This window comes from Papaver somniferum, chromosome 6 (assembly GCF_003573695.1).
Source record: "Papaver somniferum cultivar HN1 chromosome 6, ASM357369v1, whole genome shotgun sequence".
Lineage (NCBI taxonomy): Eukaryota > Viridiplantae > Streptophyta > Magnoliopsida > Ranunculales > Papaveraceae > Papaver > Papaver somniferum.
Window position 1 is genome coordinate 64,278,590 of NC_039363.1, and position 16,175 is coordinate 64,294,764.

The following is a 16,175-nucleotide window of genomic DNA, read 5'->3' on the forward strand; positions in this document are numbered from 1 at the left end:
TACACTAAGTTTCGACTATGTGAAATCATCGAAACAAAGTTGATATGTTATATTTTAATCATGAAGTATCTCTACGAGAATTTCATTATGGTCCCGCTAGTTTTCGTACCTTTGCCAATTTATATTCACAAAAAGGGAGAGAATTATTATGTAGTTCACACTACAAATACATATGGTTTACGGATCATATGTAAGGGGGAGTGTTTTTCATTGCGAGATGAAGTATTGACTAAAGGGGAGTGATACATATCACCGTAGTATTATTGTCAAAGTTGTGATACAATTGAACTTTAATGCTGTGTAATAATACTATGACATTGTATAACAATGATTGAGAACAATGGTTTTCTGATTGTTATGGATACGGATCTTCAACAACTATGATGCTGAGTTGAACACGTTCAGAATCACTGGAGTACTTGGAAGTGACGAAGATTTCGAGTAATGTTGAGGAGCCAAGGAAATCAAGCATTTGGATGAGAAGCTACAAAGTTTATTTATTTTTTAATCCATATGTATTGATAGTTTTGTCACGAAAATTGACAAAGGGGGAGATTGTTAGAGCATTACTCGGTCGAACTCGCAAGTGATTCTATCTCAAGCTTGTTTGTCAAGTTTAGTTTCCAAAACTATAAGTCTTGATTTCTAGTCTACTTATAGCTATGTCTCGGATTATGATAGAATGTGTAGTTGAGCATTAGACTTCACGGCGTTCATCGATTGAAGACGAAGAACTACTAAGGGGATCTTGTGGAACTTCATCAACAAAAGGTATGTGGAGACTTGAACTCATCTATCACTCAGAAATCTATTTATATTCTATCTCCTATTGAGACAAAAGTTGTAGAGCTATATAGACTTTATTTTATACGCATTTGATATTTCGAGCTGAGTTTAACTCGCTTACATATTTATCGAAATATGTGTTGGTAAGCTTTCTCTTTAACCAAGTTCATCTTTATTCTTGACGAAAGTGAAAAGATGATCATGTGAAAATCGCATGGTAACATCTTACATGATTTATGTGAGACACTCATTGGATGTAGACTCAGAATGTTTCGTATTGATCTATTGATCACTTGAAAATTACTTTGAATCTAATAATTTGTGTGATACATCTATTCAAACTAACCATTGATTGGATATAGCACAATATGCGTACTTGTATGCTAACTGTTGCAAGTTATTCCAAGACCGGGAACCATTGTATGCATACCCGTATGCGTACTGATTTGATAGTTGAAGTCCGGGAACTTAGTATGCATACCCGTATGCGTACCGACTTAAAAGTTCAAGTCCGGGAATTCAACTGAGTTTGGTTACGTACGACAGTATGCGTACCCGTTCGCACACTGGCGAACCCAGACCAAGTCCGGCTACTTAGGTATGCGTACCTGTTTGCATATTTGAGTGGGTTAAGTTCTTAAATCGGTTTGTTCATGAACAAATACATTTATATAATAATGGAATGCGATCTTTTGCAAACCGTGGATATAATGTTCATGAATTGATTTGAGTGAATCAAAATCGATTTTGCTTCAATTGTATCTTGTATACTTCTATGAGTCTTGACTAGTTTCATTTGAGTCATTTGAACTAGTTGTGATTAAGATGAACAAGGTTGATATGAAAGTGTTCACATGGCTAACTTCGGTTAACTATTGTTGAGCCAACCATGTGCACACGTTTGGGTACGGTTACTCATACCTAAGTGAAGTCACATTTCATTTGTGTATAACAAGCTAAGTTCGATCTAACGGTTGAAAGATGTTAGCTTGACTCTAATCAGGTTTTCATCTAACGGTGAATATTGAATGCTTTGTTTCCAAGGTAACATTGATTGTAAACCCTGATTTGAAGACTATATAAGGGAGAACTCTAGCAAATGGGAAACCTAATTCCCACACCTCATGTGTGATACTAGTTGCGACTAGAGTCCATTCTCCTTTAACCTAGATTTTTCCTAAAACCATTATAGGTTAACGACTTAAAGACTTCATTGGGATTATGAAGCCAGACCTAACTATTTTCTCTATAGTTGCATGTTATGATCTTACTTTGTTCTATCGAGTACTATCTTCTCTAAGATTTGCTCGAGATTTAATTTCCGATAGGTAAGATACAAAGTAGTCACAAACATCTTCGTCTCATCGTTTGTGATTCCACAATATCTTTTTTCGCTTCCATACGATTAAGATTATTGTGAGGTGATTTATATTACTAGGATGTTCTTCGGGAATATAAGACCGGTGTATCAATTGGTTCATGTTCACCTTGATTTATCAGAATATGGAACAAACACTTGTAGGTATTTCCGTGGGAGACAGATTTATCTATTCGATAGACTTTTCTAGTGTGTGACAGATTTGTTTTTCAAGTCTTTGACTTTGGGTCGTAGCAACTCTTAGTTGTGAGTGAGATCATCTAAGGGAATCAAGTGCGCAGAATCCGGCGTGGGCGTAAGGAACGAGACTGCACCTTAATCAGTGTGAGATTGGTTAGGTCTCAACTACACTTCAGTCCGAAGTTAACTTGTAGTAGGCTGGAGTCTGTAGCGACTTAATACAATGTGGTGTTCAAATCTGGACTAGGTCCCGGGGGTTTTCTGCATTTTCGGTTTCCTCGTTAACAAAATTTCTGGTGTCTGTGTTATTTATTTTCGTCATTATGTTTTTATATAATTGAAATATCACAGGTTGTGCATAGTTCAATCAATTAGATAATCCAACCTTTGGTTGTTGATACAAATTGATTGACGCTTGGATATTGGTCTTTGGTACCATCCAATTTATTTCTCATATCCGGCTCACAGATTTCTATCTGTTAGATTGCAGATTGATTTGAGAAATTGAGATATAACTATTGGATGTATTTTCCCGGATTGAGTCTGACTGTCTAGTTGATTCTCTTGGAACTATATTGGAGTTAGTCCATACATATTTCCTAAATGAAATATTGGGTGTGGTTGTTAGACCCACGTTGTTTCATTTACAATGTGTAACTTATGGTTACACATCCATATTTTTTGAGTGCTAACCAAAGTTACACATGCATTTCCCCACTGCTCAAAATATACATACTAAATTTAAAAAAAAAAATGCATTTCACCTGTGTGTTTCATAAAAAAACAATATGAATAAATACTCCTTGCACATAATCAGTCCGTTGCAGAAAATAAAAGTTTGGACCATGCAAACCGATATGTGGTAGGATTAGAAATATACAATTATAAACAGCAAGCGCACGGCGTCTATAACGCAGACAATGGAAAATACGGATCGATCCTACGGACAGTCGGATTGGTGAAGCTAAACTTCTAGGTTCTACTTTTACTAATTCAAACGAAAATGGTTTGTCGATACGACTGGATATGAATGATTACACCACACAAACAATATTTAAAATGCAATTAGAAGGCACTAGGGCAATCGAATCCACTGCTTAACCTGCACTAGATAATTCAGTTATGGATATTACTCTTGTCCTTTCAACGAATAGCGGTGAAGATTCGAGTCTGCCGCATATTCAAGATGATATGAAGATGGATAATTTATCACAACTAAAGTATTCATCCTAAGCATTAATTGTCTGATTAAAGAACAACTAATCAAAAGATAAATCAATTCATTTAAACATGAGTTGCAGCACAACAACATAAAATTGTTCCAACTACCTAAGTTGCATGACAAACAAGGTGAAAGTAATATGCTGAAGGAAAAAGATTAAATCTATCCTTAAGAAATTAAGCACAACAAGAAAAATGTCATAACCAAAAGTATCTGATATTAGATTAAGAGCTTCATCTAAGCCCTAGCTAAGAAATTAGAACATGATAGCAAAAATACTGAAAATAAACCTATTGCTTGGTGCACCGGCTACTCCGGGCATGGTTTCAACATATGTCTGCCTCCCCCATTTATACAAGATTTCCCAATTAAAAATTCCCATTTTCATTAAAATACAATCAGAAATTAGGGATTTGAATATAAAATTACTACTTACAAAAAATTCTGACAACCCTTTTCTTCAATTTGTTGTTGCCATGCTCAGAGCCGTGATTTTTCTCAAGATCTCTACCGATTGATTTTCAAACCATACTTTTTTCAATAGGCACATCAGCCCATACTCTAAAACTAGGTCTAGCAATTTAGGTTATGGTTAGGGTGATTACATGACAGAGAGAGAGAGAGACAGAGACAAAGTTGTGAGACCGTACGAAGTTAGGGAAGAAATATGGGCTAGCAGTAGGACGGTGGTGTTTCTGGTAGAGAGAGGAGGTGGTGTCGCTTATTAGGTTGCACAGTAAGGGAAACATTCGCTGATTAAGGCACATGAATGGGATGAATGCCAGCAAAATGTTATAGAACTATGCATTATTAGACACCGATCAACATGAACAAAACTACAAAACAAATAATCCAAGACAAATAAAAAACCACACATAAATCAATACTTACAGAAAATCTAGGGGGTGTATATTGTGGAGGCTCTTTACAACCTAACCTATTGTGACCTTCTTCCATGCAATTGTTGTAATGAAATTTCCCTTTCTTTTCTTTTCACCTTTACTTTCAATACTTTTCCCTTGGTGTCTACCTGGTTATTTCTATATAATAGGAGGGTTGATGGTGTGATCTTCATCAATATCTGCAGGCCTGTTGTAGTTGGGAATCGATTGGATGCAATGCACATAAGTTTTCCGAAAATAGTTACTTGTAAGATACGATGGAACGAAGTCAATAGCTTGATGTTTAATCTTTCGTATGGATGCAAGAGCATGATCACAAGGGAAACAATATATTCCCACCTTCAAAAAAAAAAACAAGAATATAAACAAAAACAAAAATCATAAAACAGTCAAATCATATACCCTGGATTTTACTGGATGTGTATCTTGTAGTTACATGTGCAAAATAGGATGTGTAACTAGTAATTTCATATGTATATATCTAGTGTAACTTGAATCTACATATTCTATATCCTAACAAGAAAAAAACATACAAAAAAACATAAGAAACAAAACCTTTGACAGGTGCAAGTCAAGTGTTCAAGGTCCACTCTGTGAGTTCTTTCGCTAAAAACTTCAAAGACTGTAGGACTAGCCACCAATACTTTCCAATACAAACCTTCATCTTGAAGAGCCTCAAGATTTTTCTTACACTCTAGAGTTAATGGAGTCATCATCTTAGCGTCATCATCATGATGGTCTGTCATCATCACCATTACTTTCATCCTAATCTGCAAAAAAAAAAAAACTTATGAATGTACAAAATGACAAAACAATAAACAAAAAAAAAACAAAAAAAGAAATCTACTAACCTGATCAAGAAGAGCAGATGCATGCATCTTCTTGTGAACCAGAATCCAACTATTGAAAGATCCTCCCGAAGTACTAGTTGTGCGTCCACATCGATAACCTTTGAAATAGGCATTCATATATGATTCAGGTGGGATGTCATCTATGTAATCATCTACCCAATCGCAATTCAAATATGTAATTTTTTGTATGGCCTTAGCATGGTTTTCAGGTGAGAGTGCGTATGTCGCTTCTTGGAAATGGTCAAACATAAGTGTGTACCTAGGATCTGAGCCAGTGATGGGCAGATTATTCTTCAAATAATAGTAGCAGTAGATATGGTATGAATATGGAGAGACAAGTGGAACACCATGCAAGAGTCTTTCATGGCGATCCGAAAGGTGATTCGCCTCCCATCACCAACAACTTGAGTCAAATTTCTTAAAAACCATTCCCAGTTGTTGTTATTCTCAGCATCAACTAGTGCTATAGCAAGTGGGAAAAATCCTACAAGTGTGCAAAAATGAAAAAATAATAAGTTGCACAAAAACAGAAAACAATATGTAAATAGAAGTTACACATCCTAACAAACTATGTAGCATAAATTTACATATGATATTCCTGAATGTGTAACTAAGTGTCGCACACTAAGGAAACCAATGTGTAACTGATAGTTGCACATGTGTAACTCTCAGTTATCTTTCAGATACAGTTGTTTAAAAAACATAAAAATCATACCATGATCACCATTGATCCAAGTAGCTGCAATCAAGCAACCTCTGAATATACCAGTAAGGAAAGTAGCATCCAAGTAGACCATTAATTGACAACACCGGTACCCTTGGATGCATGCAGCAAACAAGATGAAAATCCATTGGAACTGTTTCTTTGCAGGGTAAAATTCAAAGTCTATCACACTACATGGGTTTGTTTCCATGATAGCATTCATATACCATACCAAGTGTGAGTATGACTTCACATCATCACCATAAATGGACTTGTACACCTTTTCCCTCCCATTATAAGCCTAATAATATTCAATAAAAATTCCATAGTTGGTCTGAAAATCAACAACAATTTTTCTTGGATTCTTGTGAGGATTTTTCCTAACTTCTTTCTCAATCAAACTAGACGTGAAGCTTGTCGAGTATTTTTGGTTTAAATTACGCCCACCAACACCACAAGTGTGCTCAGGGTTATAAGCCCTGACCTGAAAAAGTCCATACAAAATCAAAGAAACCAACCAAAAACCAATCTGGTGCAAAAAACATCATATGTAAATCAAAGTTACACATAGTATAAAACATAAACTGTAACAAAACATTACATATGCTAACAACCAAAGATAACCAAACACAGAAAACCAACCTGAAACATTTCATTCCTTTCATCAATAGAAGCTGCATAAAATTTCCAGCCGCATTATTTTACTGCACACTTAGCCGTGAACCTAAAACGTTCATTGTGTGTTACAACCATGTTGAAACCAGTGCCAAGACGATACTTGGTGTAATAAATCATGACTTCCTTAACTCCTTCAACAAACACATGACCAATCTCACCAAGGACCTTAGCCAACCATCCGATAACAAAGGTTTTGCAGGCTTGCTCTTATCTTCCAAATACATTCCAAGTGATTGAGTGTTTCTCGACGACGTACTAGAACCATTAGTAATAGAAGAAGATGACCTGGAGCTAGATGAGGAGGCTACATGAGTAACATTTTGCAAGAAAATATTGAAACTAGTATTTATATATATTTACTATGTGTAATGGATGTAAGAGCTTGAAGCGAATAATCACAGTCAATTGGAGGATCTTTCTCACCTTCTTGGAAGAAGAAACAAATACCAAATGGAGTAAATTGCTTCCATTGCTTGCAAAATTGGTCCTTAAACTCATCAAGTGTGGTTTCAACATCAACACGAGTGGTAATGAAATCTTCAAAGTAGCGAACAACAACAATGCAACTCACAGCCGCCATGGCAAACTGAAAAAAACAAGCATATACTAAAAATATCAACAAAAAAAAAAAACTAACGAAATTCACTCGAGGGCGTTGCCTCCTCGTTAGAAATATATCATATGCGGCAAGTTAAACAAAAAATGAACAATGAAAATACTCGACAAAGGGAAAAAAAAGAATTGTCTTAAAGATACACAAGCTATAATTACACATGCTACAACACACATTTAACAAAACATTTTGTCTTCATAGATTTGTTGTTTTCTTCTTATATCAACAAATACTAACAAAAATTATAAACGGAATTCATCTAGTACTAAATCTCTTCTCAAATCAGACATGCAAATAACCCAAAAACAAAATCAAAATCGTATAAAAACAAACTTGAAATCAAACAACAACAATATAATTTTACCTAACTTTGTTGTTATTCTTTCGAAATAATGTGGTTTCTTCTTTTTCTTCTTCGTATCAACAAATCCCAAATAAAAAAAATAAATCAAAAATCAGAAAAAATCAAAATCATAGCATTCAAAAAAACTCAAACAACAATAGATTCGTACTGGAAAGACGAGGGTACCCAAATATACCTCAATCAAAAACTTTTCCTACTTATAAGTCCTTTCTCCGAAAGTGATTGTCTATGGACTGAGTCGAGACAATGCAACTAATCGGTTCACACTTCGTGTGATTGTCTATGGATACGAGATCGAGATAATACAACAACGAAATATGTTTACATGATAAAAGGTTCGGACTTAACCAAACACAATCGGATTACTTATCAAGTAAATAAGAATTAACGTTTTGTGTAATTTACTTTAATTATAATAAAACAATTATAATGCGGAAATATAAAGTAAATGACACGGCAAGATTTTGTTAACGAGGGAACCGCAAATGCATAAAAACCCCGGGACCTTGTCCAGAATTGGATACTCTCGTGCTTAAGCCGCTATAAAAAATAACCTAACTTCGTATAGTTGAGACCAAACAACTAAACCTATAGTTCACCTAGTTCCGTATGTATTCCCACTCCTCCAACTTATGAATAAGTCACGTACTTGGAACAATTCCTTTGGTTCGTATTTCAAACAGTAAAGGAACAATAAATCTGTTTGGTATCAACTCTCTTCAACCAAGTGATATGTGTCGGACAAAGGCTCTTCTGTTTATCTTAACATAACCTCCTTCGTTGGGTCCTTAGATCTATCTTATGTTCAATTACCAAAGTAATCGTTGAGACTTTGCAATCAACACTCTTAATCCAAAGAATTATGTTGATGCCTATCTACTCAAATAATCAATCCAATTCTATCACAAGGATAAAACCGATTATAGTTGGATCCTCTTTTTACCAAAACAAGTATTGTGCACACCAAAGATTATGAACCCCAAATCAGAAATCTTCAATATTTTCTTTGTCTTCAAATCTTCTTAGATTTTCAATAAATACCTCCATACAACAACTTGAATCTCTTGTGATCAATCATGCACAAAACGGAGTCTGTTAACAATGGATTATCACAAGATCGTCTTTAGATCTACAAACAGTCTAAAAATCCCTGTCGAAACTATGAACTAGTTTGAGTGAATCTTATATCAGAAGAGAAGATCCTCAAGCATAAACAAACTAGGTGCAATCAAAATTCAACCACCGTTAGTCAATCAAACCAATGAAAACAATAGATAAACCACAATTATCTAGTTTCCCACCAACGGTACTAATAGAGCTTCGCAATCCCAAAGAAGACATTAAACTGAGCGGTTGTAAGAGATTTGGCCTAATTAGGTTACTCTCCTCTCCGAATAGGCGGCTTCACCAGTAGTAGCACAACAAGAGGTAGTTTGCTGTTATGAAGGATTAGTTTGCTAGAAATGCAAACTTCAAGTATTTATAGACTAGGAAGTTTGGACACCAAGGAATTTCCAAAACCGAAAATATTCTCAAGATATTCATTAAATCACAAATTCAGTTTCCATAATTTGTGGAAAGGCTCTGTCCAACAATAATGACTGAAATCTCTTGGAAAATCTCTAATTAGTAAATGCACATTACTAATTCTTATTTTCCTAAAAATGAAATTAATAACCTTAATTAAAATATTCTTAACTTATTTATGTTTGGATCCTGGGATTCTCTGCCCTTAGCTATTAAGGAATAACTTTTAACAATTAAAGATTAACATTCACAACACGTGTTCAAAGTATGTCGACATCTTTACTTTGTAAGTCCTCTTTCATACTTACAACCTTGAAACCGATTTTCCACACTTCCAAACAATTTTAGAATTGGTTCATCTGACTTTGAAGAACTATATGATTGATCAAAGAACATTGAATCACCAAACATGGGTGTAATGGTTCTACCAAAACAAGTTTCGGTTCTACCTCCATGTGAGTATTGTGCTTAGTCACACTAGCTTTCCAAAATTCGGTTGACTAGGTACTAGGATCGGTTCCCCACATATATATGGTATCTAACTTATATGTGTTGCATATGTCCATAGGATCGGTTCCCCTTTTACTAAAAACTTGTTGCACATGTCCATAGGATCGGTTCCCCTTTCTGCTATAAACTTTCTTCACCTCATACAAGGATCGATTCCCCTTTGTGATGTACTGCACCTCTTACTAGGATCGGTTCCCCTTTCCTCAGATTTGGTCAGACATAAAATCACAAACACAATCATACCATCTCAGGTGATTACTTAAGATCGGTTTCACTAATAAAAGTCATACATGTACATAAGTCAGGCCTTTGTGAATAACTTTACCAAGAACAGAAACAAGTCATGAACGGTTATACTAATCACGCATATTGGTTGTTCACAAGATATGCAATGAATAACAATACCAATAACACCTGGTGATTTCCTTTTCGATTCACAAACCAAGTTCATGAATTTACTTCCTTAGAACACATGTAAAACATTGTTCCCTATGATGAAATCCTCACCTCATACCCATACATAATAACAATAGCATTTAAACGATTATGTCGATGTCTTATCTACAAAGTTTAATGGTTAAGCAATAAACATCGTATTGTATTCCTTAATACTATATCTATCTAGAGTTCAATCATGCTTCAAAGTTTTGCTTTCAATATGCACGACTTGAAAGATACGTTAGGGAATGAAACAGTTCAAGTCAAATATCACTAACCTCAAGTGGAAGGATGATGTTGTCGTTGTAGCTCCTTTCTTCTTCACATCTTCAAGTCTTCGCAATACTTTTAATGTCTCATATACTAATACTTTCAAGCTAACCTATACGAAGTTGACTCTAGTACATAATCAAGCGACTCTTAACATGAGTTTTGATTCACTAAAATATGACAACCAAACTTGACATACCAACGCTTGGTGGGTTCAACCGAGCTATGCTATAACAATCTCCCCCTTTGTCAATTTAAGTGACAAAAATCTTACATCATATGGATAAACAAATTACAAGAATTCATTACACATACGCTTGATTCCCGTATTCAACAACACAGTAATCTGCATACATTCAATCCTTAAAAATGTCGTTGTTGACATTATAATAACAAAACTAATACTCCCCCTAAAGGAAGATAGGTAGATTTTCAATCCGCACATCTTTGTTATACCAATTAATATGATATGTTACTCCCCCCCCCCCCCCCCCCCTTAGTCTATGATTTCACTCTTTCGTTAGACAAACGTTTAAGCACCAATGTTCTTTTCCTTAGTGATACCAATCAATATGAAATCAATGCTAGTATCACTTGTTTACTCCATATATTTCTCCCCCTTTTTGTCACAAAATGACAAAGAAATGAAAATATAAAGGACAAAACGAATAGAATCTTACAAATCTCAAAATAGACTTGCAACCTATAGAGTTAAGCACGAGGGTTCCACATACCATTTTCTGATAACCAATATCAATACCGTAACTACAAGTAGTTTTATTTTCATATGTTACCAAGGAAACAGTTGTCCGAAACAATTTTCCCACTTTAGTTTAGCAAACCAAAAAACAACTAAGCACCTTAGTTCCTTTGCTAAACCGATTGTACAAAAACAATCGCTTATTTGATAAGACCAAAATAAAGATAACTCTATTTTTCTCATCAGGTTCTAATTATCCATAAACTTAGACCTTTCAATTTTAAACAAGACAAGTACTAGTTTAGTTGACTAGAATTTCTTGGTAAGGCATTCGATTAGACTTGAATAACCGAAACCTCACTTTGATAAGTCTAACTAAGATCAGAATTAAATTAGTTTCTCTTATCCGGAATCGAATTGGACTAAACAACTCATCCCATAAACCTTTTCTTTAGTTAATCCATAAATAGTTCATACAAACCAAATAAATCAACTTGCATAATTATTCACCTCAACCAGAAGCAATTGAAACAACATAGACATTAAAGCACCGCAATTGCATCGAAATTTTGTAAGCCTAAACAATTGATACCACACAATAAAGCAAGATAACAATAGTTTTTCTTAACCGGAACCAGTTGAATCACACACACACATGATAGACACATTTTTGTGTCTAAGTTGTCCTCAATTTTCTGTATTGTTGGTACTCAATTTTGTACTCATTGTGGTGTTTTGTGTGTTTGTAGGTATTTTTGGGAAATAAACATTTTTGGAAAAATTGGCTCAAAAAGTTGTCTAAAGCACCCAGATGAATTTTTATTGGCACCGGAAGTTTGGATAAGGGGCATCCCCAGAGGCACCCCTCAAGGCAGCTACTATTCGCACCCCTACTCTGGATAGGGGGCAACCCATCTTCTCCCACGTTCAAATTATTTTTGGCGGGAAAGTGCTTGTGAAGGACCGAGAATTTCAGTGAAGATATTGGTCATGTTTAAGGGAGATTAAATAGATGGATTTGACTCAGAAGATCCTGTTTTGACTAAACAGGATTGGTAACGAGTATAGAATCATCCAACTTGGGCTACGTCGTCGGATCAAAGAAAACAGGGCAACACGTTTTCAAGAGAGGGAAACTCGGGATTTCCTTTGGTTTATTCATCGGAGCTGCGTGAAGAGATTATCCTGTCACGAGTTAGAATTAATCTATTTCGAGAAATATGCATGTTGGAATACGTCAACACTAAACAGACGCGTGATGAACTAAAACAGGGAACAAATATATTTTTGTTTCACTCACTGTTGGTGTTACTGTGGGAAAGATGCGTGCAACAAAGGAGAATATTGACTGACAATTTTACAGTATTTATGGGGAGATATTTAACAGCTCGTTCATGCGTGCAGAAAAGAAAAAATAGGAAATTATTCCCGAGAATAATAATCCTTCACTGTGAAGATTTTGAGGAGTAATTGGTGATATTTGGAGGTGTTGTTGGGTTATAAGTATCCTCTGAGATGTAAGAGAATGGGGATGGAGAGTTTGGGCAACAGTTAGAACGAACAGAGAGTCGAGAAATCAAAGTTACAGGAAATGCCATCTCTGCTGCTGCATAGCTGAAGAACACGAAGAACAGACCAACCAAGACAGACGTTTATCAACAGTGATAACGACACACAGCCGTGGGTCTTAGAAGCTACAGTCTCAGCGACTGTTGCACGACAGTCTTATTTGCTATAGTAACAACGACAGTCAACATATATCGTTCTCTGTAATTTTAATCATTCTCACACTTTCATCATTTGTAAACCATCTTTGAGCATAAATGAAATCAACTTTTGAGCGTGTTTCCAACATGATGAGAGGCTAAATTCTCGCGTAACCAAGGCAATGGATGAAGCTATTTACACATGAATAATGGGTAACTATTTCATTTTCTCTAATGTTTAGTTATAATTCACTCAATCACTGCTTTTGCAGAGTTTTTAAATGTTTACATAATTTCTTAATTACTTGTGATTCAAATTGATAGATTAAACTTTTTTTAATCAATGGATAGTCTATGCTTAGGGAATACAATTAATATTTGAGAATATGTTTGATTATTTGTGGATTAAGATATAAAGGATTTAAAGGCTAATTAGAGTTATGAAATATTTGATGTCATTCATTCATGTGTAATAGTGGATCCTAGTGTCTTGGTTATCTTTAATATCTTGAAATCAAATTTTGAGTTAAGTTTTCTTAATTTTTAGTAAATCTAGAATCTTTTGCTTTCACAAGTCTCAACGAATCTATTACTACTACCACATCATTGAAAATACCATCAACACATAATGGAATAAACATCAATTGTACCGAAATTTTGCTAAGCAAAAGCAATAAATATATATGAAATAAACTCAGGCTTTTCTTAAACAGGAAAACGATTAACTAACAAACTCGTTACCTCAAATTTCGCATCCACTTTTCCAGTATATTTTCATCTTCGTCCAGGGAGAATTGATATTGAAATATCATCATGTTGTCATCCTTATGCAAAAAAAAAAGAATAACAACAACCAACCTTTACCAGAGAAAGGTTGAAAATCGGTTTTAACAATTGCAAGCAAAAGTTGAAAATCGTCGAAACACATATGTTTTTATGCTAAATCAAAACCGATTCAACATATTGTGACTTTTTCACATATTGTTTCTACCAGAACCCCTCATGATACTTTGATAAAGCCTACCAACACGGGCTAGAAATTAATCCTGCTACATAAAAAAGTCACCCAAACCACAAGGGTTCACAACATTATGAGATCGAATATCAAGGTTAGAAAACCGAAATCAAACATCCCATAAACATACATAGCAATAATATAAAGTATTCAAGCACGGGCTATGTAATCGAAAACTGTCACAAGAAAAATTATAAATCAAATAATTTTATTCATAATAGACCAATACAATCATTGAAAGAAATCAAAAAATTGATGTCTATTTCCTCTTGCAACACAGTCCTTCATGTCAGTGCTAAATGAAGGCGGATTACTACTCTTCAGCTTTTGAATTTCTTCAAGTATAAAACCTTGTTGCTTGACCAGAATTTATTGCAGATGAGAAATTTTCGTGAAGGATTCTGCAAGAGCATGTAATTTTGTCTTTGATTGAACACAAAAGTATGTCAATGCTTCAATACACTGATCTTTCTTCAACGTGTTCTCTCTTTCCTTCTTGCTAAGCCAATCTTCCTTTTTGATTTTACTCTTAATATCAAGAGACGATCTAGGCTTATTCTTGTTCAAGTGATCTTTCTGATCTAGCATCTTTGATGTATTTTCAAATGGTTGTTGTAGTGATAGTGGTAAAAAGATTCGTTTCATACTTGTGAATGAAATGGAATTTTAGATTTAATAAAATTATATATACAAAAATATTAACAATGGGTGCGAGAGGTAACCAAGGCACTAGATTCCACTATTATGCAAAATTGAATGATAAATATTTCAAAACTCTATTCAATTCTTAAGTCCTCTTTTATCTTTAATTCACTATCAATCATACAGATTCTCAAACATTATTTGTAAACCTTAAGCATAGATTATCAAGAGATTAAACCAAGCATAACCTATCAAACTGAATAACAAATAATTAACACAATCATTCAAATAATTTAAAACTCTGCAAAAGCAGCGATTAGGTGAATTATATAATTAAATGAAATAGTTACCCATTTATGTTGCGTGAATAGGTTCCTCCATTGCCTTGGTTACGAGGGAATTAGCCGCTCATCATGTTGGAAAACCTCTCAAAATATTTCATTGATGCTCAAAAATGGTTTACAAATGATGAGAATATGAGAAATACAATAAAACCGGGTTTGTAACAATTATATTTGTTACAAACCAGAGAACTACGACCCTCAGTGACAAAATAAGACTGCTGCAGCTGTGTCGCAAACGCTGTAGCAAATAAGTCTGCCTGATGTACGACCCACAGCCGTGAGTCGTTATTACTATAGAAAAACGACTGCTGGTGCAGGTCCGTTCTTCGTGTTCTTCATGTTCATCATCATCAGCAGCAGCAGAAACCAACTTTGGGAAAAATCGAATTTCTTCTTCTCTGGCTCTCCTCAACCCCCCAGACTCTCGACACCTCTTCTATGAGTCCCCAGCACTCTATATATACTCCACAGGATCAAGAAGTCTCGCTATAACTCGAGATAATTCTCTCTTAACTCGGTTTGATGAAAAAATATTCTGGGAATATTTTCTTCCCTGATTTAGCTTCTCACGCGTAAATTTCCATTCTGGTCACTCTAGAAATGTTTACACATGACCCACAATGTTGCTAGAGCCCTCATGCATGAGCAGAACACGCTCAAATCTTCTCCAATCCCGTGTCCAACCCGTGTTTCCCTGTTTTCAATTCTGTGAATTATCCAGCTAATTCTGGCCAAATTTGATCGAACCGAAAGTCCAAAACGTGTTTGCTAGGACATATCACAACTTCCTACCAAAAATCAGCCACTGAATCGCCCTAGAACACGTTCAAAAATTCCAACAAAACATCTGCCAGTTGATAGTATTTTTTTTCCGCCAATTTTTGGTTTTGAATTTGGGAAGAAGATGTCCTCCCCCTAACCAGAACTGGGGTGCGAATAGCAGCTGCCTTTGGGGTGACCTGGGGTGCCCCTTAGTAATTGAGGTGCCCCTTATCCAACGGTGAGAGTCCGAATAACACGTGTCCTCCGGGGCTTTTACCAACTTTTCGAGCCGAATTTTCCAAAAAAATGTTTATTTTCCAAAGGTGCCTACAAACACATAAAACACCAAAATTAGTACAAACTCGAGTGCCAACAATATATAGTATTGAGATCAAATTAAACACAAAAATATGTCTATCAAATACCCCCAAACTTATTATTTGCTAGTCCTCGCGCAAAATTTATTTTTGAAAAGATAAAAAGACTACACTTAGCACGTGCAACAGGCCGTTAAACCGCTAGGTGGCCCTAGCGGCGGAGTGTTGTCTCCGGAGGGTTTACCAGAGGTGTACCCACAGAACCTT

At 35.3% G+C, this 16,175-nt stretch overlaps 1 protein-coding gene across 1 annotated transcript; it reads right to left on the reverse strand.

Annotated features, from left to right (window-relative positions):
• Positions 1 to 4,606: 4,606 nt before the first annotated feature.
• LOC113290870 lies at positions 4,607 to 7,280 on the reverse strand. Its single transcript, XM_026540461.1, has 8 exons — positions 7,124 to 7,280; positions 6,859 to 7,004; positions 6,408 to 6,506; positions 6,035 to 6,323; positions 5,724 to 5,803; positions 5,359 to 5,610; positions 5,113 to 5,238; positions 4,607 to 4,807 (listed from the first exon to the last, which is right to left on the reverse strand). The coding sequence occupies exons 1-8, from the start codon at positions 7,278 to 7,280 to the stop codon at positions 4,607 to 4,609; spliced, it is 1,350 nt and encodes a 449-aa protein (XP_026396246.1).
• Between the last annotated feature and the right edge of the window lie 8,895 nt (positions 7,281 to 16,175).

Excerpts from the sequence above, each read along its gene's own strand:
- LOC113290870 (XM_026540461.1), bottom strand. The coding sequence starts at position 7,280 with ATGGCGGCTGTGAGTTGCATTGTTGTTGTTCGCTACTTTGAAGATTTC. Across the intron at positions 6,507-6,858 it reads ATGGTTGGCTAAGGTCCTTG|GTCAGGGCTTATAACCCTGA; the intron begins GTGAGATTGGTC and ends GGACTTTTTCAG. Across the intron at positions 6,324-6,407 it reads CTAGTTTGATTGAGAAAGAA|GCTTATAATGGGAGGGAAAA; the intron begins GTTAGGAAAAAT and ends GAATATTATTAG.